General features: G+C 38.8%; 1 protein-coding gene across 10 annotated transcripts in view; it reads left to right on the top strand.

Annotated features, from left to right (window-relative positions):
• The window catches only part of GALNT7 (polypeptide N-acetylgalactosaminyltransferase 7), a 151,730-nt gene extending 125,062 nt beyond the window's left edge, over nucleotides 1–26,668 (top strand). For 9 of the 10 annotated variants that reach the window (XM_003899365.5, XM_031664169.1, XM_009207876.4 and 6 more), the window contains 7 exons: nucleotides 909–1,091; nucleotides 4,818–4,935; nucleotides 6,737–6,859; nucleotides 16,729–16,947; nucleotides 20,382–20,480; nucleotides 21,175–21,303; nucleotides 24,271–26,668. In XM_003899365.5, the coding sequence (XP_003899414.1) occupies nucleotides 909–1,091; nucleotides 4,818–4,935; nucleotides 6,737–6,859; nucleotides 16,729–16,947; nucleotides 20,382–20,480; nucleotides 21,175–21,303; nucleotides 24,271–24,408 (1,009 nt within the window). In that variant the 3' untranslated portion in view covers nucleotides 24,409–26,668. Of the gene's footprint in view, nucleotides 1–584; nucleotides 768–908; nucleotides 1,092–4,817; nucleotides 4,936–6,736; nucleotides 6,860–16,728; nucleotides 16,948–20,381; nucleotides 20,481–21,174; nucleotides 21,304–24,270 lie in introns of all 10 variants that reach the window. The other variant, XM_009207873.4, reaches the window with a different exon arrangement.
• The last annotated feature ends 156 nt before the right edge of the window (nucleotides 26,669–26,824 follow it).

The following is a 26,824-nucleotide window of genomic DNA, read 5'->3' as shown; positions in this document are numbered from 1 at the left end:
TTTTTTTTTTAAAGCAACAATACTTTTTTTTTTTTTTTGCAATAAAAGCTGTTTTCTTGCAGTTAGAGGAGTGAGGAAGATCAAGCAAAAGTACAGAAACAAATTTTCATAATAACTATTGCCAAGAAATAGAAAGCAATAAAGGGTCGAGAGAACCGCTAAGAATGTGGCAAGTACTATTGGTGACCCCACACACACATACGTGCATGCACACGCGCACATGAGCTTTTTCATGGGTGATAGGGAAAATAACAGGCAAGAAAATCTTATAAATAATATAAAATTACCAAAATAAAGTTGCCTTTAGTACCACAGTGAAAAGGAGAAAAACTCTATTAAACTCAATGATATAGTTCTTTGTCCCTGACATTCGTCTGTAAGCCTAGGGAGAAGGCTCCTCTCTCCTGCCCTTACAAAAACAGGCTTTTTGGCTTTTATGGGACATTCATTTACTGTATTTCCCATTAGATACTAAAGCCCCCCAGTGCACAAACAAATCAACAACAAAAAGAGATAATGTAGTTAGGCATGCTGAACTAGTCTTGGGTTCTTAAATGCTTTTTCATTTTCTGTAAATGTTTCAGAACTACATGTACTGTGCCTCTAATAGATTACATAGATGGGAATGATTATTCCATTGAACCACAGCAAGGTGGGGATGAAGATGGTTTTGCCAGAGGGGCCTGGGACTGGAGTTTACTATGGAAACGTATTCCTCTAAGCCACAAGGAAAAGGCCAAAAGAAAACATAAAACTGAACCTTATCGGTAAAGACTATTACTTTATTTTCTTATGTTGAATGTTTATCTAAGTTCTTTTTTTGTTTCTTCCCCATGAACTCGTATAAATGTGTGGGTCCATACGTACGCTTCCATTTGATCTTTGCTGCCATCATCAACACAATACAGAACCATTTGCACTGTGCCGCTTATAGATGTCATAAATGGCAACACATATGAAATTATACCCCAAGGGGGCGGTGATGAAGATGGGTATGCCCGAGGAGCATGGGATTGGAGTATGCTCTGGAAACGGGTGCCTCTGACCCCTCAAGAGAAGAGACTGAGAAAGACAAAAACTGAACCATATCGGTAATCACTAAATCACTTACATATTTTTCTTTTCTCCAGTTGCTGCTAACCTATTAACCTCTTGCCAAGCTAAAGATTTGTTTTTAAAACTGTAGATGCTGTCTCAGATTCTGAAAGAGCATCTTTCCTTATACTGTTTCAGAGCTTTCACTCTACTCCACTTGCTCCGCTGTAATTGCTTTTACCCTAAATGCGATGTCCACTACTGAGACATACACACTTTCATTGGGGAAAGAAAAATAATGTAATATGGCATATGTTCCAAGTACAAGTGAAAAAAAAAAAGAAATCTTAGTTATCCTGGATTAGACATCAGATTTTATTCTTTTGATGACAGTGTCATTCTATACATTTAAAATACATAAATTACTTTAATCCAACCAAGACTTTTATTTCCACATTCATGCCGTGGGTATAATGTTAACAATGAAGAGCACTAGCAAGAGATTTTTGGGTTTTTCTCCTCTTTTTCTGTTATGTTAACTCTCAATACTAATTTTGTACTAAAATCTGATGAATCACAATACATGACTTTAAAAAACATTACGTAGAATCCTTTATTGCTTCATTCTCAGAAAAGTGATTTATTAAAAGAAAACTCTATTCAAAAATCAGCTTTTGACCTTCTTGTGGTTCTTTTAGTAGAACAACTTATGCTACTCTCTTCTTTTGATCTTGTAATTAGAACATTTTACTGTCTCTGTAAAAAATGACCCCAAATGAAATGTTTGCTCAAATGTTAGTATAGCCTTCTCCTGAATGTGTCTAATCTCATTTTTCTGATCCTATGGTTCTGCTTTTGGTCTCTCTCTCCTTGTTACACTGCTGATAATGTTAGAATTCTGTTTTGGGATGGTGCTTCCAATGTCATGGAAATGCTGGTGGGATTTGGGCATGTCATGATATCAAGATACTGAATGGCAAACATAAAGAAGTTACAGCACTTAATTAATTATAGTAGCTTAATTGGACATTTACCAATTTTTTTGAGTAAATTTCTTATTCAGAATAGTCCAGGAAATTACTGCTTACCTGCTTAACTTAACACATAACTGTGGGAGAAAAAAAAATAAAGGGTGCTGAACAATTTTATACTTCTGCTAATTCCATAGGCCAGTAAAGAAAATTTTTTAAGTGAGCTAGAAAAATTAAAGGGAGGTTATCTGTTAATTAACTCACTGGTGTCCATGTTAAGATGCATTTTCAAGTATATACTGAGATGAATGGGAATATATTTAAAGATAAAAACACAGCTGCCAGGCAAGGTGGCTCACGCCTGTAATCCCAGCACTTTGGGAGGCCGAGGCAGGAGGATCACCAGAGGTCGGGAGTTTGAGATCAGCCTTGCTAACATGGTGAAACCCCATTTCTACTAAATATGCAAAATTAGCTGGGCATGGTGGTGTGCGCCTGTAATCCCAGCTACTCGGGAGGCTGAGGCAGGAGAATCGCTTGAACCTGGGAGGCGGAAGTTACAGTGAGCCGGGATCACACCACTGCACTCCAGCCTGGACAACAGAGTAAGACTCGGTCTAAAAAAAAAAAAGACACAGCTATAATGGAATAATCTTAAATGACAGTTAAATAAAAGTGACATGAAAATATCACCTAAAATGTAATAGTGTTGTTACTGAGTTAGACAGCGTACTTTAAGAAGAAAAGGCATAAGAGAACTTTTTCCTGATGCTATTTTCTTTTAGTATTGAAAGTATTTCTTGATTCATTATCCACTCAACAAACATTTATTGAGTGCTTACCATATGCCAAGCACTATTTTCTGGGGATACATTTTTAAAGATATGTTTCCTCATTGAATGTAAAATACAGTGAGTCAGACAGAAATTAAACAGATAACTACATAAATAACCCTAAAATTAGCCTGGTGTGGTGGCACGTGCCTGTAGTCCCAGCAACTCAGCAGACTGAGGCAGAGGGATTGCTTGAGCCCAAGAGTTCAAGGCTGCAGCGAACAATGATTGTGCCACTGTACTACAGCCTGGGCAACAGAGTGAGACCCTGTCTCACAAAACAAACAAAACTCTGGAACAGCAGCTGTGATAAGTAGTATGAAGAAAAATCACAGAGTACATGAGTTTATGGAAAGATGAACCTAATCCAGCTTGGGAAATCAGGAAAGGCCCTTCTGACAAAGTGTCATTTAGGCTGAGACCTGAAGGACGAAGGCCCAATTCTGTGGAGAGGGAACATTTCAGGATCGTTAATAACATGAATGAAGGCCTTGAGACAGAAAAGAGGCCTGCACATTCTAGGTAGGAGCAGAGCAGTGAAGGACTCAACGGGAAGAGAGACCGTGGTGAGCCCAGAGAGCCGGGAGAGGCTGGTATCACACAGGCGCATGCGGAGGAGTCTGCTGTGGCTACTGTGTGATTAGCCTTGAGTAGGGGGCAGGAGAGAATAAAGGACACAAGCTCGGGACATATTGGAAAGTCCAAGCAGTGTTGGCCTGGTCTAGGCTGGTGGCAGTGAAGTTGGAAATAAGTCAGCAGATTCAAGATACATTTTCAAGGCTGGGTGCGGTGGCTCGTGCCTATAATCCTAGCACTTAGGGAGGCCTAGGCAGGTGGGACTTTTGATCCCAGGAGTTCTAGACCAGTCTGAGCAACATGGCCAAACCCTGTCTCTACAAAATACATAAAAAGGTAGCTGGATGTGTTGGTGCGCACTTGTATTCCCAGCTACTCAGGAGGCTGAGGTGGGAGGACTGCTTGAGCCTAGAAGATCAAGACTGCAGTGAGCCACAATCATGCCACTGCACTACAGGCTGGGCAATAGAGTGAGACCATATCTCAAAAAAAAAAAAAAAGATTTTTGTTTTCAAGGTAGAATCAATAGAACCTTGAAATATGTTCCAATGAACCTATTTGAATAGATTGAATATTATGTATGATGATGAAGTTACCCTAATAATAATGAGTACCCTAAAATTTAAGAAACATGATGAATTAGTAATTAATTGTTCGGGGAGGGGAGCAGGGAGTAAAATAAATTCTGCTGTCATTTCTCCCAATGGTGGGAGTGACTTGTCCCTAAGAAGCTACCAAATCTTTTTTCTCTTGGACCTAAAAAGTATCTAATTTAAGGTCCATTCAAGAAGCCCCACAGATCCACAGATCACCTTTTTGCATTCCTACCTCCTGGCACAGTAAATACCTATGTCTAATTCTCCTGTGTCGTTTCTGTGCTACATTTGCAAACTCTGAATGAACTGTGGCTGTTCTACGATGATTTACACCCTTATTTGGCGAGTCCCTGAGCTATAAAATTTTAAAATGACAGACTACTTCCATGGTGTATGGTTTTGTTCATCCAAGAATGACTCATAAATCAATGCAGAAGCAGTTAGCAGACCACGGCTGTATGGCTCAGTGTTTTTAAGAGTGAAAGAGAAAATTCTGTATTAACTAAAACTAAGGCTTAATTTTTAAATCGACAAAGGAACCAAGGCGCCCTCTAATGGTGAAATGAAACAATGCTCTATTTTGTAATGAACTATAGTTTCAGTTAGAAATTGTGGTGAATTCGTTAGGGAATTATGAACAGATTTTTTTCTTTTTTTGTAAAGGCTTTATAATTTCTTCATGTTTGGCCATCAGTTTTGTGTTTTCTATGCATTTTTAGGCTGTATTCTACAAGGCTTCTTGCCTATTGGTGAAGGGTTATTGGGGGTTTGTCTATGATGGTTATTGCAGTGTTTCTTTTTCTTAGGTCCCCAGCCATGGCTGGGGGATTATTTGCCATTGAACGAGAGTTCTTCTTTGAATTGGGTCTCTATGATCCAGGTCTCCAGATTTGGGGTGGTGAAAATTTTGAGATCTCATACAAGGTAACATTTTATTTCAACAGATGGAATTTTCCAAGTAGTTACTAACTTCTGTGGCTTTCAGATAAAGCTGGTTTCTTGTAGGGGGATAAAATCACAATGATATAATGCATTTCTCCAAATTATATAAAGAATGATTTAACGAAAATGGATGCCTTTGAGGGAAAAATAAGGCGAAATGCAAGCTCCAAACTTACCATATATATACAGGGCTCAGCTCAAAATTGTGGCTAGCAACCTTTAGAAATGAAAATACCCCCACACCCCAACTTTCTATATACTGGAGCTTTTTATTATAGAAGCCCTTGGAAGAATCTGCGTGCATTAGGCCCACAGTTGACCACCCACTGATATAGTCACCCTTTATCACTGTAGGACATGATTCAAGACAGAAGGAGAGCCCCGCAATGGCTGCATCCTCAGGCTGACTTTGGAGCTGTCCTCCTGCAGCGCCTCCCCTGTTGTTGAAGCAGTCTTGGAGCAATACTACCTTCCATGCTCCAGCCCCCACCTCAACCCCCATTCCTACCCCCATTTTCCAAAAGAAAGAGAGAGAGAACTATATCACAGTTTGAGTTCAACAGGTTTTCATTACCTCTTGTCTTAAATGTCCTGTGCTTAGCACTGTGAGGGATAGAAGAGGAGTAAACCAGTCCTTGCTCTCAAGGAATTTGATAAGAAGGTAGTAGAATTATACTTAAATTCATAATGCAAGAAGGCAGAATGGCATTCAGTTGGTGTGTTTAAAAAACAGTGTCAGGCAGGCACGTTGGCTCACGCCTGTAATCGCAGCACTTTGGGAGGCCGACATGGGCGGATCAGGAGGTCAAGAGATCGAGACCATCCTAGCCACACAAAAAATTAGCCAGGCATGGTGGTGCGCACCTGTAGTCCCAGCTACTTGGGAGGCTGAGGCAGGGGAATTGCTTGATCCAGGTGGCGGAGATTGCAGTAAGCCGAGATTGCACCACTGCACTCTAGCCTGGGTGACAGAGCAAGAGAGGGGACGGGAGGGGAGGGGAGGGGAGCAGCGTTGTGCTAGATGTAGAATTTGAGGCAGAAGTAGAAAGATGGGTATGATGTTAGTAAGTACAGATAAGGGACAGGAGGGGGACTTCTAAGCAAGTAGCATGGGAGAAGTACAAAGAAGGGAACACAAGGAACGTATTCAGAGAACAGCAAGGAGCACACTTCGGCAGAATCAGGCAACATGAATAAGGAAGACATCTAAAAGATCAAATGGGAAGGTGTATTAGGGCCATATTGAAGAGAGCCTTTAGAGCTGAGTTAAGAGATTTTTATTTAATTTGATAAGCAGTGGAGAACGATCAAAGATATTAAGCAAGGGAATAACATGACCCAAAGCTGCCCTTCAGCTGTAATAATCTCTTGCTATAAATAAGGATAGTTGAGTAGAGAGAAGCTGAAGGTGAAGAAGCCAGTTAGGAGGTTATTATAATAATCACCCAAGTAGGAAATATATTAGCAATGGAAATGATGAATGAGGAATAAAGAATCCACATGACTTTGCAAGGTTATATTGGGAGAAAGTTGCTAGGGGCTATGAGTATACAGTAAGAGGCCCCTTTGTAGCAGTTTATTATTAATACTATATTCCCTGTTGCCTTCTTGGTTGTTACATGAACTTTTAAAAGCAAATTATTTTAGGAACTTGTTTAGTTTAAGAATTCTGTGTGGACATTGTATATAATTAGATTTTAGATTTACACTTACAAGATAAATTTTCAGTTATGGTTTATGTTTGTATTTGAAACAAGTTTCACAATGTGTTTTTCCTTCATAGATATGGCAGTGTGGTGGCAAATTATTATTTGTTCCTTGTTCTCGTGTTGGACATATTTATCGTCTTGAGGGCTGGCAAGGAAATCCTCCGCCCATTTATGTTGGGTCTTCTCCAACTCTGAAGGTGAGTTTTTTGGATAAAAGGGGAAGAAAGAGAAATAACATTTATGTACCACATGCTATAGTAATTACTTAACAATTGTCAGCTTATTGAGTGGGGTAAATCTCTTCAGCAGTCATGTTGATTCTCACCTTGAACTTAGCTAGACTTATTCATGAAATACCTTATTGTTCTTTAAGATTATTCAGCGGAAGCAGGAGGATTCCTTGAGCCCAGGAGTTCAAGGCTGCAGTGAACTATGATTGCACCACTGCACTCCACCCTGGATGACAGAATGAGACCCCATCTCTTTAAAAAAAAAAAAAAAGATTGCACCCTATTTTTTTAATTGACAAGTAAATATTGTGTGTATCTTGTACAATATGATGTTTTAATATGTGTATGCATTGTGGGATGGCTAAATCTAGCTATTTAGACATGTATTATGTCACTTACTTGTTTTTGTGGTGAGAACACTTAAAATTTGTTTTCAGCAATTTTCATATATGTAATATATTATAAATTGTAGTCACCATGTTGTATAATAGATCACTTGAAACTATTCTTCCTAACAGAAATTTTGTGTCCTTTGACCAAAATCAGCCCACTCCCCCCAATCCTCACTTTCTGGTAACCACCATTTTACTCTCTGTTTACTTGTTTACACTCCACATGTAAGTAATATCATGCTGTGTTTGTCTTATGTGCCTGGCTTATTTCATTTAACATAATATTCATGTTGTTGCAAGTGACAGGATTTTTTTATTTTTTAAGGATTTTTTAAGGGTGCATAGTATTAATACCATCATGTATATATACCATATTTTCTTTACCCGTTCATCTGTTGATGGACACTTAGCTTGATTTCATCTCTTGGCTATCGTGAATACTGCTGCAATGAACAGGAGTGTAGATACCTCTTCGATATACAGATTTTATGTCCTTTGGATATGTACCTAGTAATGAGATTGCTAGATCAGATAATAGTTCTATTTTTAATATTCTGAGGAACCTCTGTACTGTTTTTCCATAGTGGCTGCACCATTTTGCATTCCCACCAATAGGTGGGAGGGCTATCTTGTGGTTTAATTTGCATTTCTCTGATAATTAATGATGTTGAGCATTTCTTCATATACCTGTTGGCTATTTGTATGTCTTCTTTTGAGAAATGTCTATTTGGGTCCTTTGCCCAATTTAATCAGATTGTTTCCTTACTACTGATTTGTTTGAGTTCCTTGTATATTATGGATATTAGCCCCTTACCAGATGTATGGTTCACAGATGTAGTCTCCCATTCCATAGATTGACTCTTTACTTTGTTAATTGTTTCCTTTGCTTACAGAAGCTTCTTAGTTTGATAAAATTCCATTTGTCCGTGTTTATTTTTTCCTGTTCTTTGGAGGTTGTTACATCCAAAACCAATGTCATGGAGTTTTTCTCTTTTCTTTTAGAAGTTTTACAGTTTTAGGTCTGCATGTAAGTTTTTAATCCATTTTGAGTTGATTTTTACGTATGGTTTGAGATGAAGGTCTAGTTTCATTCTTTTGCATATGGATATCTAGTTTTCCAAGCACCACTTATTGAAGAGATTGTGTTTTCCCTAATGTGTTCTCAGCATCTACCTTGAAAATCAATTGACCATAAATGCATGGATTATTTCTGGCCTCTCTGTTCTGTTCTTTTGGTCTATGTGTCTGTTTTTAGGTGAGTACCATACTGTTTTGATTACTATAGCTTTGTAGTAGATTCTGAAATCAGGTAGTGTGATGCCTCCAGCTTTGTTCTTTTTGCTCAAGATTGCTTTAGCTATTCAACGTCTTTTGTGGATCCAGATGAATTTTAGGATGGATTTTTTTATTTCTGGGAAAAATGTCGTTGGAATTTAGATAGAGATTATATTGAATCTGTAGATTGCTTTTATAATATGGATATTTTAATAACATTAGTTCTTTCAATCCATGATCACAGGGTATCTTTCCATTTAATTTGTGTATTCTTCAACTTATTTCATCAGTGTTTTATAGTTTTCAGCACGTAGATTTTTCACCTCCTGAATATTCTATTGTTTTGCTTAGCTATTGTAAATGGGATTGTTTTCTTAGTTTGTTTTACAGATAGACCACTGTTAGCATATAGAAGCACTACTGATTTTTCTATGTTGATTTTCCTGCAACTTTATTAGATTTGTTTATTAGTTCTAACAGCTTTTGGTAGAGTCTCCTTAGGTTTTTTTTTTTTATTTGACAGTTTATTATTTAATTGATAAATTGTTTTTACATTTGGGACCTGAATGTTTAAGGCACTGAAATTATATCTTAAATGGGAACGTTATTTCATGAAAAACTCTAAGATATATGTAGAAAACAAAATATTAAATTATTAGCTGTATATTAGGTAAAAAGATAAACATTTACCTTAAATAGTGAGCATTAAGGTTTTGAATATATAAGATTATGTCATCTGCAGAGACAGTTTACTTCTTTTCTGATTTGGATGTCTTTTCTTTCTTTGGCCTAATTGCTCCGGGTAAAACTTCCAGTAGTATGTTGAATAGAAGTGGGGAGAGCGGGCATCCTTGTCTTGTTCTTAATTGTAGAGGAAGAGCTTTCAACTTTTCATCATTGAGTATAATGTTAGCTATGAACTTGTCGTATATGGCCTTTATTGTGTTGAGGTACAATCCTCATGTACCTAATTTGTTGAAGCTTTTTACATTGAATTTTGTCAAATGCCTTTTTTGAGATGATTATATGGTTTTTGTCCTTCATTCTGTTAATGTGGAGTATTACATTTACTGATTTGTGTATGTTGAATCATCCTTGCATCCCAGGGATAAATCCCACTTGATCATTATAAATGATCTTTTAATTACTTCTCTGTGTTTGATTTAAGTTAACTGAGCTTCTGTAAAACAATTATGCAGAATTATTTATCCAGGTCTGCTACTGGTATTCTCGTGGTATTATGTCCTCTTCATTTTTCATGTTTCTTGTTGACTTACATTAATGCCTGTGCATTTTGTGGACCAGTCACCTCTTGCGGACTTTATAGGCTGGTTTCAATGTGGAAAGACTTTCGTCTGTGGGGGAAGGAGGATGTGAGGGTTCTTGCTGGGTGGGGTATAGCAGTTCTGGGACTACTAAGGATACCAGCTATGTATTCCCTGTGCAGATCAGCCCACCAAGGGCAGTGTTGGCAAAGATTCCAGTGCTCCTCAGTGGCTAATGCTGTAGATACGTACAGTGGCAGTGAGGCATGTTGGGGTCTTTGGGTATGGCTGCCAAGGTCATCCTGATTTTTCTCTCATTGCAGAAGTTGAATGCATCTTGGCACTGGTTCTGACTCATAGGCTTACTTGCAGCAGCAGTGGCACTTGTAGAGTGGCTGTGGAGCTGAGGACTGAAGCACAAGCAGGAGTGGAAAGACTATGGCTGCAGAATCTGGGGCAGTTTAAAAACCCCAGGGCTTAAAGCAAAGATACTTCACTACTGTATTGATAACAGAATATGAGGTACCAGATGCTTGTGAAGTAGCTTTTAGAGCCAAGAAAAGGAGCAGAAACATGCATAGAGTTAGAGCAGCTCCTGAGTTGGGGTGGGTTCTAGCTCTCTGTTGCAGCTGATCCAGGACCTGGAGATGGGGCATGCATAATAAAGGCGTGGCTCTGGGGCCTGGAGCATGAACTAGCTCACTATAGCAATGGTTCCAATGTCAGAGGTAGGCCCAGTGCAGCCACAGAGCCCGGGGCTGCAGTGTGGACACTAGCAGAGCAGCTGTGGCTTCAGGATCAGGGCTCACTGGGGCATGGGAGAGTTGGCAGAGCTTTTCCCAAAGTAATTCAAGAGTAGCTGCTTCTTGGATGGTGGTGAGTGTTCAGAAGCATCTCCCTCTCTGGGGTTCCCCAGCAAAAGGGCTGTTGTTTACCTCAGTGGCCAGTGATGCCAGTGTCCTCTACAGAGCAGACCTCTGGAAACTATGGTAGTTCCTGCCGCATGGCCAATACCAATAGCATCTGCCTTTCTTCTTTTCTCCTAGCTACCTCCTTGTGCCTCAGGTATGTAGACCTCACAGGTGATCCTGTCCTATGTAGATATTCTTAGTTTCTTTTGCTCCATTGTGTTGCTGCAGATTCTTCAATGGGCCCTGGAGTTCTCTGGGCTCTTTGGGTTTGTGAATAGCTGTCTGTATTTGTTTTTTAGTTGGGGGTGAATAAAGGCTGGTGTCTCCTACTTTGCCATCTTGGTGACCTCACCTCCCATTATATCCCATTCTGATTAAGATTCCTATATTGAATGTTCTCCACGAATACATTTCAAATAAATTCTAAAAAGTGTAGAGAAATAGTTGAAGGGAAAAATACTAGCTTCTGTTATTGACACATGAGTAAAATGTGGTTTTTTTTTTTTTAATTTAGATAATCATGTTAGGAGTTTGCATAGTAAGCAAAATCAAATTTTTGAACAATGCTTACAAGAGATTAATATCTCTTGTCCCTCAAAGATTGAAAAGTTAATGTGAATATCCTTTGTCCTATTGCATTCTGCCTCCAAATTCTCCATCTCTATCATAAAAAATAGAGGAAAATTGGCCAGGCGCAGTGGCTCACGCCTGTAATCCCAGCACTTTGGGAGGCTGAGGTGGGCGGATCACGAGGTCAGCAGTTCGAGACCAGCCTGACCAACATGGTGAAACCCTGTCTCTACTAAAAATACAAAAATTAGCTGGGTGTGGTGGTGGGTGCCTGTAATCCCAGCTACTTGGGAGGCTGAGGCAGGAGAATCACTTGAACTTGGGAGGCAGAGGTTGCAGTGAGCCAAGATCTCGCTGCTGCACTCCAGCCTGGGCAACAGAGGGAGACTCCGTCTCAAAAAAAAAAAAAAAAAAAAAAAATAGAGGAAAATTCCACTGACTCTTTTCATTGTGACATCCAAATTGTTCTACTGCGATAAATATTTTGCTATGATTATTTAATAAAAATTTATCTCCTATGCCGTAAATGTAGAACTAGGATTGATAATCTATATTTTACCAAAACTCATGAACCTGCAGAAAAACAAAACATTGGTTTTTAAAACATTTTGGAAATGTTAAAAAATGTTTGAATAAATAAAATGTATTTAACTTAAACTGAACAGGACTGTTTTAGTGGGATGAGCATCCTCCCAGGCTTCTTTCCCAGTCACACATTTATTAGGAAATAAATCATAGTTCTCGTTCCTTCTATTGATTCTCACCATTCCATGCAGTATAAGTTCTCTTTTGGCTTCCTAAAATGAGATATATCATAGTCACCGTATTCCAAGAGAATGACAGTTTCTAGCTGGGGAGGACAGATTTAGAAGTAGTGTAGTGGTGAATGATGATCTGGTGATTATCCAGCCATGTTCGGGTCTCCCTGTTCTTTGACATTTCATCCCAGACTAGTGACACTTAGGGGTGGCATTTATATGAAACAAACCAAGGAAGCTTCATGCAGAAATCCAGATGTCCCACTGCTTGGAGGACAAAGACCTCTATCCCTGGCAAAACAACTTTGACATTTATTTGGTTGGGCTGCTTTCATAAATTCTAAGAGGCATGCAACTCTGATGCCCCTCATTTTCTGGAACGCTTAACCAAGTCAAGTTTATTGTTGACTGTAGACATAACTTGGGACAGTTCATAAAAGGGGAATAGGTAATAAGCAGAGAGCTAAGCTTTCAGAACCAGAACATCCTTCTCATGGGCCAAATGAAGCCCCAGCTACAACAGGGGATGAGATTTAAATGTCTGTGATAAAACAAAAATAGCACCAAACTAACACCAGGCATGACTGACATTGCAGGAAACTCCCCTTGGAGTTGGACTCACAATCACGAAGAATTGATGAAAAGCCAAATTGACTCAAAAAAGTCTGTTCTGAAAGACGAAAAAAGCTGACAGGTGGATATTTATCCACTCTAAAAATTAACTATATATACCATACAAACTACCCAATAAGGGTGAATTTAGCGTACACTTAGTGAGTACCCAGCATGTGCCAGGCACTTTCTTTTCTCCAGTTTTGACAGCATCTACTTGAGCCATCAGGGGGCCAGTGGCCAGGTCTGTTTCTCCAGCTCATTTGTCTCCTCTGAGTCTCAAACCTTCTAGAATTATCCTCTTTGATGTACTTTAGATCTTCCACTCAACAGAAGTCAAAACTGACCTTTAACTTTTCTTCAAAAGTGATTCCTTCCACTGTGTTCTCTATTTGCCTGTGAATGAATCTCAGGGGGCATGTACAGTTGTTCCCTGTCCGTCCCCCTTACCAAGCCCTGGTGATTCTGCCTCACACGTAGCTCTTCAATCCCTCCCTTTCTATACTTAGTGCAGCTCCTCAAATCTCTCCCATGAATAGTAAATAGCCTCGTACTTGGCTCTTTGCCATCAGGTTCAACCCCCTTCAGCCCACCCTCCACTCACCACCGGTGTCATTCACCTGAAAATTAAATCTGATGTCACTTACCTGCTTAAAACTTTTTTATGGTTGTCATCTCAAGGGTAAAATTCAAAGTTCTCTTAAAAAGAATCATAATATTAATAATAGCTAACATTTATTAAGTGCTTACAGTGTACCAGGCATAAATCTAAATCCTTTATATAGATTAACTTCTTATTTTCACAACACACTGTGAGGTAAGAACTATATCCTCATCTAATTTTTTTTTTTTTTTTTTTTGAGACGGATTTTCACTCTTGTTGCCCAGGCTGGAGTGCAATGGTAGGGTCTCAGCTCGCTGCAACCTCTGCCTCCCGGATTCAAACAATTCTCCTGCCTCAGCCTTCCAAGTAGCTGGGATTATAGGCACGCACCACCACACCTGGCTAATTTTTGTAGTTTTAGTAGAGACAGGGTTTCACCATGTTGGCCAGGCTGGTCTCGAACTCTGCCCGCCTTGGCCTCCGCCCGCCTCGGCCTCCCGAAGTGCTGGGATGACAGGGGTGAGCCACCACGCCTGGCCTATATCCTCATCTTAAAGTGAAGAAACTGAAGCAAGTTTTCTCTCAGTGAATGCTGCATTCCAGTTTTTGTAAACTACTTGCTATACTGCAATACACCATGATTTATCATACTGCATTTGCTTTTCTCTTTGCCCTGGATACCATTCCCACTTAATTAACCACTCCTTCGAAACGGGACAACACAGTGCCACTCTGGCCCTGTCCATCCCAGAAAACTAATTGCTCCTTCTTTTTGTTGCCATAATTTTACACGTGTATACATAACTCTTCAGGTTTGTTCATGTCTAGAGTACATGTACTGTGTCTAATTTCATATGGATTTGCAAAGATTCAGAATGTTTAGTGGTATATTAGTCTGTTCTCACACTGCTATAAAGATATACCTGAGACTAGGTAATTTATAAAGAAAAGAGGTTTAATTGACACACAGTTCTGCAGGCTGTACAGGAAGCTTGGCAGCTTCTGCTTCTAAGAAAGCTCAGGAAGCTTCCAATTATAGTGGAAGGCAAAGAGGGAACGAGGCATCTCACATGGTGGGAGCAGGAGCAAGAGAGAGAAGCGGGAAGATGCTACACTTTTCACCAACCAGTTGTCACGAGAACTCACAATCACAAGGACGGTATGGGTGTGGGGGTGGAGGGTGGGCTGGTGCTAAATCATTCATGAAGGATCCACCCCCATGAACAAGTCACCATCCACCAGGCCCCATCTCCAACATTGGGGATTATAATTGCTCATGAAATTTGGTAGGGACACAGATCCAAACCATGTCAAGTGGCAATATTGTATGTTCTTTTATCTTGCTGCTTATAACAGCCTTTTTTAAACCCATGGACTTTTGCAACAACAATGCATTTAGGGGCATGTTCACCCTTCGATAGTTATCTTGTTGCCTAGAAAACATTTAATCTGAACACTAGGTATTTCTTTTTTGAATGTAAAACATGGGTCAGCCACTATGGCTGACAGGCCTAATCCAACCCGTTTTAGTAAACCAAGTTGTATCAGAAGATAGCCACACTCATTTGTTTGTGTATTGTCTATGGTTCTCACTACAATAGCAGAGTCGAATAGTTGCCACAGAGACTGTATAGCCCAAAAAGCCCAAGATACTTACTGTCTGGTCCTTTACAGAGAATATTTGCTGACGCATGATGTAGAAGATCAAGGGATTGAGTATTGTTTTAGTTCATTTAGTGTTGCTACAACAGAACACCCGAAGCTGGGTAATTTATCAAGAAAAGAGGTTTATTTGTTCACGATTCTGGTGGTTGGAAAATTCAGGCTTGGGCAGCTGCATCTGGTGAGGGTCTCATGCTGCTTCAACTCATGATGGGAAGCAGAAGGGGGATGCACATGTGCAAAGAGATCGTCACATGGCGAGACAGGAAGCAAGAGAGAGACCAAGGAAGCCAGACTCTTTAACAATCTGCTCTTGTGGGAACGAATACACTTCTGTGAGAGCAAGAACTCACCCCCTCACCTCCATAGGAGGCCATTAATGTATTAACAACCCAAACTCCTCCCAGTAGGCCCTGCCTCCTAGCATTGCCACATTGGGCATCAAATTCTGACATGAATTTTGGCAAAGACAAACCACATGCAAATCACTGCAAGTGTGTACCAATTTGGTCACATATATTCATGCAAGCATTCATTCATCAATTAAAGCCTTAAAAGCTAGGTATTTATCAGTTATCACAATGTCAACATATTTTATTGCTCTATAGCTGCTTTTTCTTAAAGTGAACCAACTGGGGTCGGGTGCAGTGGCTCATGCCTGTATTATCAGCACTTTGGGAGACCGAGGCAGGCAGATCGCTTGAGATCAAGAGTTCAAGACCAGTCTGGCCAACATGGTGAAACCCCATCCCTACTAAAAGTACAGAAATTAGCCAGGTGTGGTGGCGGGCACCTGTAATACCAGCTGCTCAGGAGGCTGAGGCAGGAGAATCGCTTGAACCCTGGAGGCGGAGGTTGCAGTGAGCCGAGATTGCGCCACTGCACTCCATCCTTGGTGACAGAGTGAGACTCCATCTCAAAAAAATGTATTTTTTAAATTTAAAAAATTAACCAACTGGGGAAAATACCCAATCCATTTGGGGTTATAGTGACATGGTTCTATTATAGTTATAACAGGATCAATAAAATCACCTGCAAAAATGTGTTTTATTAAACAGAGCTTTTGTTTCTCATGATGGTTTCTGAAATGAGAATTTTTTTCCCTACATTTACCAACAGAATGATTCTAATAGAGATTGTAGGCCAGGCACAGTGGCTCATACTTGTAATTCCAACATTTTGGGAGGCTGAAGTGGGAGGATCTCTTGAGGCCAGGAGTTTGAGACCAGCCCAGGCAACAGAATGAGACTCCATCTAAACAAAAAAATAACAAAAATTAGCCAGGTATGGTGGCATGTACCTGTAGTCCTAGCTACTCGGGAAGCTGAGATGAGAGGATCACTTGAACCCAGGAAGGTGAAGCTGCAACGAGCCGAGATTGCACCACTGCACCCTAGCCTGAATGACAGAGCAAGACCCCATCACAAAAAAAAGGTTATTATAGGGAAAGAAGTATCAGTGTCCAGCCAGGCTCTCATAAACTCTGTGATTCAATTTCTTCTCCCGTTAGCAGATTAGAATACATTATCTCAGCATATATGATCTTCCAGCTCAGGGATATCAGGTTTTGTACAACACTTTTTACTTAAATATACATGACATTTTAATCCTTGTCAGATGACATATTAGAGTCATTAACTTGCATTTGTTGTTTAATTAAATGCCAGGTCCTATTGAAATGAATTTGCTATATGTAAGCCATATTTCATGTGTCTAATATAGGCTGTTTATGATATGACATTTGTATTTTTATAAATATATATATATATTTTTTTCTTTTTTTACAGAATTATGTTAGAGTTGTGGAGGTTTGGTGGGATGAATATAAAGACTACTTCTATGCTAGTCGTCCTGAATCACAGGCATTACCATATGGGGATATATCGGAGCTGAAAAAATTTCGAGAAGATCACAACTGCAAAAGTTTTAAGTGGTTCATGGAAGAAATAGCTTATGATATCACCTCACACTACCCTTTGCCACCCAAAAATGTTGACTGGGGAGAAGTAAGTAGTCACATCTCAAAGTGTATGTGTTTGTAGACTGAGTTTGGGAGAAGGCAGAGAGAGGTGGAAATATGTGAGTAAGAGAGAAGTATTCTTGGGAAAAAGTTGGCGTAAAAACTGTCTGATAGCATTTACCACCTTTCCACTAAACAGCTACAGCTGCTAGACCCGCTAGCCACCATACTGTCTCCTGGCAGCCTTTGCACATTGGCCCCCTAGCCTGCAACACGTCGACTCTTCACTCCAGCTCCTGGTGCCTCCATGCCCCTTACTCCAACTCCCTTCCTTAACTAATTTCAGTTTATCCTACTGCTCTCAACTTAGAGATCACCAATACTGAAAAGCCCTTCTTACTATTCCCCACTTCATCAAAAAGATGCAGTTCTGTGCTCTTTCCAGGGGTTCTCACAACACCCAAAAGCAACCATCTCCCAACCAGTCCGAGTACTTCAGGACCTTGATCACCACTGTGTCCAGGTGGACTGACGCAGGGAACCATATACAATAGACACTCCAACAATGCTTTTCAAATGAATTAAAAATAATTAAAATCAGACAAAAGCATTTTGGCAATCAGACATTGTCATTTCTTTGTTTATTCAAACTTGTCTTCAGACTCACTTCTGATTGCACCCCTCAGCCCCACTGTATTCCTCACAGGTACACTAAACCTTCCATGAACGTTCAAGTCTACATCCTCTGCTTAATTATGTTCAGCAAATATTGTTTGAGGGCCTACTATATGCCAGTCACTCTTGTAGATAGAAAACAAGAGAAGCAAAGTCCTTTTTCTCAGGGAACTGGCATGCTACCTGGGGAGAGAGACCAAAAAAGTCTGAGAAAACAAAAATGATAATGACAGATGGTGATAAATGATAATGACACATAATACTGTCAAGAGGACTTAAGGACAGGATAAGGAAAGCCTCTCAGAGGAGGTGACATTCGTTCTCAGATCCGAATGATAAAGAGTCAGCCAATCAGAGAGTGGAGATGAAGAGAAGCAGACCAACTGCGGAAGCATAGTTCATCTGGAGGCGGATCCCTTATGGGTTGGTGTGTGAAGGGATAAGGGCCAGAATGACATCGAGGTGGTGGTGGTTGTTTTTTTTTTCTTCTTTTTTTGAGTAGCTGATTAGGTGACTGCTGAGATTGGAAGACAGTAGGGGAGTGAATGGAGGGGGCAAGGCTTCTGTTGGTGTTCTGGGCATGTGAAGTACCTGCTAGGTGCCCAGGTGGAGCCATTAAGGCCTACTGATCATAGATTGTAGGTTGCACAATGCCAAAGTCCAGAAAAGAGGCCACTCTGGAGATGTGCATTTGGGGCCATCAGCAGGTAGGTCATTTCATGGGACTGAATGAGGTCACTGAGGGAGAAAATACAGATAGACAAGAGAAGACTAGACCTATCCCTCAGAAAGTTCAGGAATAGAAGGAAAAACCAACAGAGGACACTCATGTTGCTCTCTCTGTACTTCTTGCTTTAATATACTTTTTCCCGATACTCTTATTTTACCTGTCGTATTACAGCAGATTATGTTTAACTCCCAACTAGACCATAAACCCTTCAACACACAAATCTCTCTGAGGGCCCAGACAAGTTTATCCAACTGCATGCTTAACTGGCACTTGATTGTCTGACAGGCATGTCACACTCGACATAGCCAAAATTGAACTTCCCATCTCCTCCCCACAACTCATCTTTGCTGATTTCAAAACTTTGGAGTCTTCCATGAATCCTGTGTTGTTTGTCTCGCACTTCATATCTAGTTCCAGAATCTGTCCCTTCTTGCCTGGTGTAAGCCACCATCATCTCTCACTGAGACTAACTTGTTGGCTCTCCTACAGCCTATTTCAAATACAGCAGTCAGAGTGACTGTTTTGAAACGAAGGCAAGTCATGTCCCTCCTCTGCTACAAACCCTGCACCTTCACCTCAAAGTGAAGACAGAGTCCTTTCTGGTGGTCTCCAAGATCCACATCTGTCCCCATTCCTCTCTCGCCTGACCTGCTACTGCTCTCCCCACTCCACTCCAGCCCCACATCCGTACTGGTCCTCAGACTCCCTCCAGGCATGTGCCTGCCCGTGCTGTTCCCTCTCCCTGGAATGCTTCCCTGCAGATACCTGCACGCATGGCCAGCTCTCACATCTCCTTCAAGTCTGCTGACCTACCACTTCTCAGTGAGGTCCCTCTTGTTACTTCCCAACGCCCTAGCGCCCACCCTAACTTCCTCTTCTTGTCCTTTTTTTTACCACACTTACCACCTTTCGCCACAACAGACAAATTGTCTACTATGTTTTTTAACTTATATTCTGTCTTTTTTCCCTTACATTCCCAGAGTGAATGGAGGCAGGGGCCCACATTCACTGCGGCATGCCCATTACTGAGGTAGGGGGTCTTCATTTTGTTCACTAGTGTTTCAGAGCCTACAACATGCCTGGCACACATCAGGTACTCAATATTTGGTGATTGAATAAATACATGAATGAATGAATGGAATTTTCTGTCCTTTTACTATCTCACTCCCAAGTATATCTTCAGTTTAACCTCTTCCCATTCTAACATCTGCACTTTATACTTCATTTCTCGGCAGTTCCTTAACATTCCAGGGTAAACCCCTACCTGTTTTAAAGGTGTCTCTTGGGGCAGTCTTTGGAGCTCCTCCAGGCAGGGTGAGCAGCTCTTCCTCTGCACATTCATGCCTCTGTCCTAACTGGCCACTACCCCTCTGTCTGTCTATAGGCGGTGAGGACCATGACTTGCTCCTCTTCGTATCCTCAAAACCTCTTATCATCATAGGTGCACAGTCAGTATTTGCTGACTGAATGCAAGAATAAAACATTTTATCCAAATACTGTAGTGATTTATAATTCAGAGAAATACATGGTTTTTCCAAAAATAGTTATTTTCATACAAAATGTACATTCCAAAGATGGAAACCTGTGTTTGCTTTTCATCTATGTTGATAGAGAAAAGCCTCACTGCCCAAGCCTGTGCCATGCATGACCTGTGCACCCTAGGCCCCTCGAGGCAGCTACCAAAAGTGCTGCACAGCTTCCAAATCCAGTCTCTTCTCGATATCTAGGGCCAGTGTCTGTTACCACTGTGGTTTGCTCTATTTGCTTCTCATTCACATAAATTACTGTGATTCTGAAATTGTATTTAATGGTAACTGTTTTTTTTCTCTATGGTATTTTATGGAAATTTATAGTCCTTTGCTCTTAGAGAAAGAACCCGTTCCAGTGTTGACTTCAAGACCGTAAATGATTTCAAAACTATGTAAAGATTGACAATACAGTAATAACCTGTCACTATGCATACCCAGATTTTCCCTGTAAACTGTAAATTTACCATGAAATGTTAAATTCTGATGCCAGAGTTCATTAAAAACTAAACTCTTGCCTGCTTTTTGCATCTTTGTTCATTTTCTTAGATCAGAGGCTTTGAAACTGCTTACTGCATTGATAGCATGGGAAAAACAAATGGAGGCTTTGTTGAACTAGGACCCTGCCACAGGATGGGAGGGAATCAGGTAAACCACCTTACTTTGTGTTTAAATTGTTCCGCATTGAGGGCCATCAGGTTTATTGATCACAGAATGATCTTTGTACTTTGGTTTTCAATTTGGTAATTTTGTTTGTTTTGATAAAGTAAAACATTCTGTAAAAAAATTGACAGTGTTAAAACATTCACTTAGATGATGGGAATAATGGCAGTATTGGTTTTCACGTAAGCAGTCAGGATCTAGAATTAATGTCTAATATAAGAGAGTAAAATATATTCCTGTGGGAGTATATGTCACTGCCATAACTATGGAAGCCTAGCTCCCTAACAATTTTTTGCAAATATTGTTCACTAATCCTCATCTTTTTGCCAATAGAGTGTTACTGCCAGTAATGTGTATTTCACTCATATATTCTCTTACTTATGTGGGTATGTTTTTGCCTTTTCATTTTCTCACATTGTTGGTACTTAATAAATTGGTGTTAGTGACCCATTTGGTATCTTAGAGACTACAGAACTTAATGATTTCAGTGTTAATAAGGCTCTTTATTAACATCAAAATAAATATAATTTGTCTGTGGACTTACAGTTCTAAACAGGAAAATTATGGAAAAACAAGTTAGTCATTCAATTTAATGATAGGAGTTAAGTTTCTTTCTTTTCAAATGTACATCAGCAGGGAAGATGCCTCTGTTACTTATTTCTGTCTTTTCCTTTTACAGCTTTTCAGAATCAACGAAGCAAATCAACTCATGCAGTATGACCAGTGTTTGACAAAGGGGGCTGATGGATCAAAAGTTATGATTACACATTGTAATCTAAATGAATTTAAGGAATGGCAGTACTTCAAGGTATTCTGCATTTTAACTTCTGAAATATTATATGCTATTTCATTTTCAATAACATCTAGCATGTGGAATTTCAATAAATAAATCTTAAAACCTGCATTCAAATTCACTTGCATTTTCCTCTCATTTAGTCACTTGCATAGGTTTTCCTGAGCACTGGATGACTCATTGTTCTATAATGAGGCATCACTTTTGTTCTCTCGTACAATATTGTCATGTAATGAGGCCACGATGATGTCTATGACGAGCACTGCTAATTTTAGTAATACAAGAAAGTCAGTGTTCTATGAGGCAGTCATCACCATTGCTCACATCAAAATCTGATTTTTGAAATTTAAGTGAATCATTCATTAAAGTAAAATATGTTTATACTATTAAAAAATTTGGTTAATATTTGATATTGTCCAGCAGGTGGAGATAGAGACAAACAAAGAAAACTTAAAATCTAGGCTTTCATTTTTATCATTGTTGTGTGCTAAATACAGTGGGATAAATGTAGCTAGTTGCTTGCTTTAATGGTCAAATTTAGTTATTCACGTGACACTGCTGGGGCAGCTTTGTTTCAGCTGTGAGTATTTAAAGCTCTGTGGCAGGTTGAGGATTACAACATATTAATAGATTTATGTATAGTTTTCAAATTCTAGATTTGGCTAACATAAACCAATTTATTATGAAACAAAAAGTGGGGAAAGCTGCCTCACACTAAAAAATCTGTCAACCTTCCATTTTATTTACTCACCCAGTATTTGTTATCATATCCCATCTGTCATGCAAGCAAGCACTTGTTTGCTATGTAATAATGATATGACTTAGCTTAACATTCCCTGTTATTGTCATTTACAGGAAGTGATAAGCATGTATCACCTGATGATTTTGTTTCTTACAACAAGTTAGGAAGGAGAAGAATAGCATAAACCTTAAAGACTGGAGCATTTATTTTCACAAAGAAAAATGAAATATAATAGCAATAAATAGTAGGGGTCAATGAGAACAATATTAGCAAAATAGTAAAAGAAGGCTAACACACCAGAAACTACATCAAGAAGGAATTGACCAAAAAATGACACATAACATGTTTTAGGTATTTTAAAGGACACAGCACTGAATATACATTTGTGTGTTAGATATTACTAAATATTCACTTGGGGACCAATGATGTGTTAGACTGTAGGGGAGTTCAAAAATGTAGCTAAAGCACACTATTATATAATGGCAGAGAAGAAAGAAATGCAAAAAATAGAGATAAGCAAAATGCCATAGGACAGAAAAGAGTGATTCATGGGAGGAATTACTGCTGAGGAGTTTCATAGAGGAAGTGTCATTGCACAAGTCCTGAAGTGTAAAAAGGCTTTCCATGGAAAGTAAATAAGAAAGACTGGATGAGCAAAGACGTGGCATGAAAACATGTAGAAAATTCAAAGAATTGCATTTCATTTGGTATTCCTAAATTGTGCTTGGAGGAAAGAGTACCGAACTTCATATTTTAAGTTTTGGAGAGGGACTGACCTTCTTTGAGAAAGGTAGTGATGGGAAACAATGGCTACTTTCAGGAAAATAATCTGGAAATGTAAGGTATGGACTGATGAAGCAACAAGATCAGCTTGAGCAGCAGTTCTCAAACTTTGTCTTCTGGATTCCCTTTACACTCTTAAAAATTATTGAACTCCCCCACCCCCAAATTGCTTTTGTTTATGTACGTTATCACTAACAATATTTCCAGAATTGGAAATTGTCTGAGAAATTTGTAAAATTTTTATATATTAATTCATCTAAAAGTAACAATAATATACCTACTAAACACTAATTTAAATGACATTTTTAGTGAAAAATAACTGTTTACCCACAAAAAATAGTGAGAAGAATGAAATTCTGTATTTTTGCAAATCCCTTTAATGTATGGTTTAATAGAAGAAGACAGCTGGATTCGGATTCTCATACTCCTGCTTCATTCGGTCTGATCTGATATGTTGCTTTCATTCAATATATGAGGAAAACCTAGCCCCACACAAGCATACAGTTCGTAAAGAGAGGGAGTAATTTAATAGCCTTTCATATAATTGTGGCTATTTTTTTTATTGCACACCACAACTTAATAAGTAGTAGTTTCTTAAAACTTACTTGCAATGTAGACTGGTATCCTTCAGCATTGTACCTCATTATATGGAAGTACTTGATACGTACTTCCCACTTCATCTCATAGAATTTTTTTTAAGTATATCAGGGGTCAAGATTGAATAAAATTAATGTTTTACTGCTTCATCAGTGACATCCTTAAGTGAAACCGGCATTTACTTTTTAACTGTGTGTGGCAATGAACAGTACAACTACGGGTACTAGCATAGTTTGATTCATGCTAAGGCACCATCAGTTTTACTCACCATTGCTTTCGCACCATCAGTATAAATGTCGCTAAAGTGAAAAGGCAATGGAGTCTTTGTATTATTATGAAAATAGTTTTGGCCTTACAGACCCAATCCTGGATAGTCTGAGGACCAGACTTTGAGAAGCTCTGAGCTATATTGAAGAAACCTACAACATATGGTGAGGGCCAAACCAGGGCATCTGCAGTGGCGATGGGAAGGAATATAAACCAGAGACATTGCACATATCCATCCTTAGTGACTGGTGTAATGTGAATGAATGAGGGAAAGTGCAGTATTTCCTAAGGACTAGAAAGCTGGGATTGTCATTAGCCAGGATAGAAACAAGAGACATAGATTTGGAGGGGCAGATAATGAATTTAGGTTTGTACACATTGAATGTGAGATACCAGCAGTATATTGTGACTTAACAATGAAAGATCTTAGGACTTGCAAAACTGACAATCAAGAGAAATCCAAAGTCTGAGGTGTGGTTGATAAGCTTGTCCATTTGCTTAAACTGTTTCCTTATGAAAGCCAAGTGATGATTTCTGATGTCAGTGCTATCAAGAGTCCAAATTTGAAACTTTTTTCTTACTGTGTTTTCCAGAACCTGCACAAATTTACTCATATTCCTTCAGGAAAGTGCTTAGATCGCTCAGAGGTCCTGCATCAAGTATTCATCTCCAATTGTGACTCCAGTAAAACAACTCAAAAATGGGAAATGAATAACATCCATAGTGTTTAGAGAGAATAAAAGAAACAAATAACCTACCTACTGACAAGTAAATTTATACAGGACTGAAAACCGCCTGAAACCTGCTGCAACTATTGTTATTAACTCTGTACAGCTCCAAACCTGGAACCTCCTGATCAGTTTGAAGGACATTGATAAACTGTGATTTTACAATAACATTATCATCTGCAGTTACTGTTTACAAGACTGCTTTTACCTTAAACTTTGTAGATGTTTACATCTTTTTGTTTTGTTTTAAGATGATGTTGGTAATTTGTGCCTTTAGCTCTGTTTTATTAGACAGAGTTAAAGCATGTTGTCTTCTTTGGGATTACACTCAGGGGTCTGAAAGGCAGTTTGATTTTTACTTTTAACACACTTGAAAAAAGGTTGGAGTAGCCAGACTTTCATATATAACTTGGTGATTATCAACCTGTTGTGTCTTTATTTAATTTTACATCTTTTTGAAGCACTGCCACAGGTTATTAGCCAAGGTGGCCTTCCTTCACAGTCATGCTGCTTTTTTGAAAGGTGAATTTCAACACATTTAGTGCCTCTTTCATTTCTCAGTATATATTTCAAGAGCTTGTGATGAAATTTATAGAATGGTAATGATGGACTTGTCACCTGTATGGGGAATACTTTTACTACTCAGAAATGAATTTATGTGCTGCCATTTGCTATAAAGTTGAATGTTGTATGGCTTGAAAAAGAAATGACAATATGGAACATCCCAAGGCTGTCCCATAGGGTTGGAAGTTGTGTAGTATTCACTCCCTTACCTACTGGCATTCCCAGTGCCCTCTGTCCATACCTACTTCTAGGATTGCAAAGGAGTCTTCCAACTAGAGAAAAATTGTCCACTGACATTTGGGATTTACTTTTCTCTAATACCTGTCACTATAGAGAACTATTATCAGTTGTTATTGTTATCCCTTGAAAGGGAGGGTGACAACAACAACAAAACACCGCTATAAACACGTCAAAGGTTCATTCTGACTGAGGTAAGACTTTCCAAGCCCTTGTTAGATTAGGCCTTATAAAACTTGTGTGCATTATAACCTAAGCTGTGCAACCTGTGAAGCCAAGAGTGAATTGATGTTTCATTTATATTTTCATCCAAATGACATTATCTGCATGTTTTTAAAATTTAAAAACAAAGGACTATTTAAAAATACAGTTTATTAACAAATGTGAACTACTTTCTGTTAGATTAGGTGTTCTCTAGTGTTTCTTAATTTCTTTTTAGGAAGTGTATTTTTATTAATGTTTTTCCAGTGAACAGAAGATTTATTTGGATTTAAATATTTACTAAGACAGTCCCTTTTACGAAAACCAAATATTGCAAATGGTCAATTCAATTTTAATTTCTCAAAAGATAACTCTGTTGTTACCCAAAAGATTAAAATGCCTACATTGAGTGCTTTAAAAAAAAAAAACAAAAAAAAAAACTGTGATGATGTGAGCAGAATGGCAAGTAAGTTAAGCATTTTTGATCCTGTAATCACAGTATCATTACAATGAAAGGAATTCACAAACTACTGCCAGAGGAAGTTTGTTTTTTAATTTAAGAGGGAAATATAACCTATGAATTTGTTTCTTCCAAGCTTAGCTCTTAAATTTGGAGAGTCAAAGTTAAACATCCTCAACAGTTTTATTTATAATTTTGAATTGTCAATTTGTATTTTGCTACTGATCTGTGATCAGCCATTTTAACTTTCATCTCTAGGGATGTTTAACATTTATAATTGCAAAATAAATCAACTATAAAAAAAAACTTTAAGAGAGAATTGGTACTTATTACTTGTGTGTTTGCAAATAGGCTCCATTTTCCATGTTGAGTAGATTATAACCTTATTAACTATGCATAGGCCTAAGAAAGGTGGCAATGAACTGTGCATGTAAATTTTAAATGGGTACTTTGTGCAATTCGTTAAAAGAAGATACTCTATGAATACGATTCTATATATTGAAATCAGAAAACTTACCAAACAAAAACATCAGAAGCTGCTGCCATAATGACTATTTTCTACTGTAGGCTGCTTTGGAAATAATTCCCATTTCCTTGCTTTGTAAGTTGATAATATCACTATGCATTTCTACACATTTTATAAATTTGATTTATGCAGATTTTGATACACTGTATGTTTCTGTAGAAATTGTATAAATATTCAAAATTTTATTAGGGTAAATTTGAGAAACTTATGTATATCTTAGTTCTGGGTTGCTTGTTTTTTAGGTGACAAAAAATAAAATATTGTATTTTAATTCATGAGTTTTTTTTGGTGCTTGTAATCATTTCAAATCTAAACACTGCACATTTGAAAGAATTACTTGATTTTACTATTTACAAGACACACTTAATGCCTAAAGTATTATACACCACAGTTATTAGTTGAGTAAGTGCTTCAGTGTTGCTTAGCATTCT

Source organism: Papio anubis, chromosome 3 (genome assembly GCF_008728515.1).
Source record: "Papio anubis isolate 15944 chromosome 3, Panubis1.0, whole genome shotgun sequence".
Lineage (NCBI taxonomy): Eukaryota > Metazoa > Chordata > Mammalia > Primates > Cercopithecidae > Papio > Papio anubis.
The sequence above is the reverse complement of the archived record's forward strand: the minus strand, read 5'-3'. Positions and strand labels throughout refer to the sequence as shown.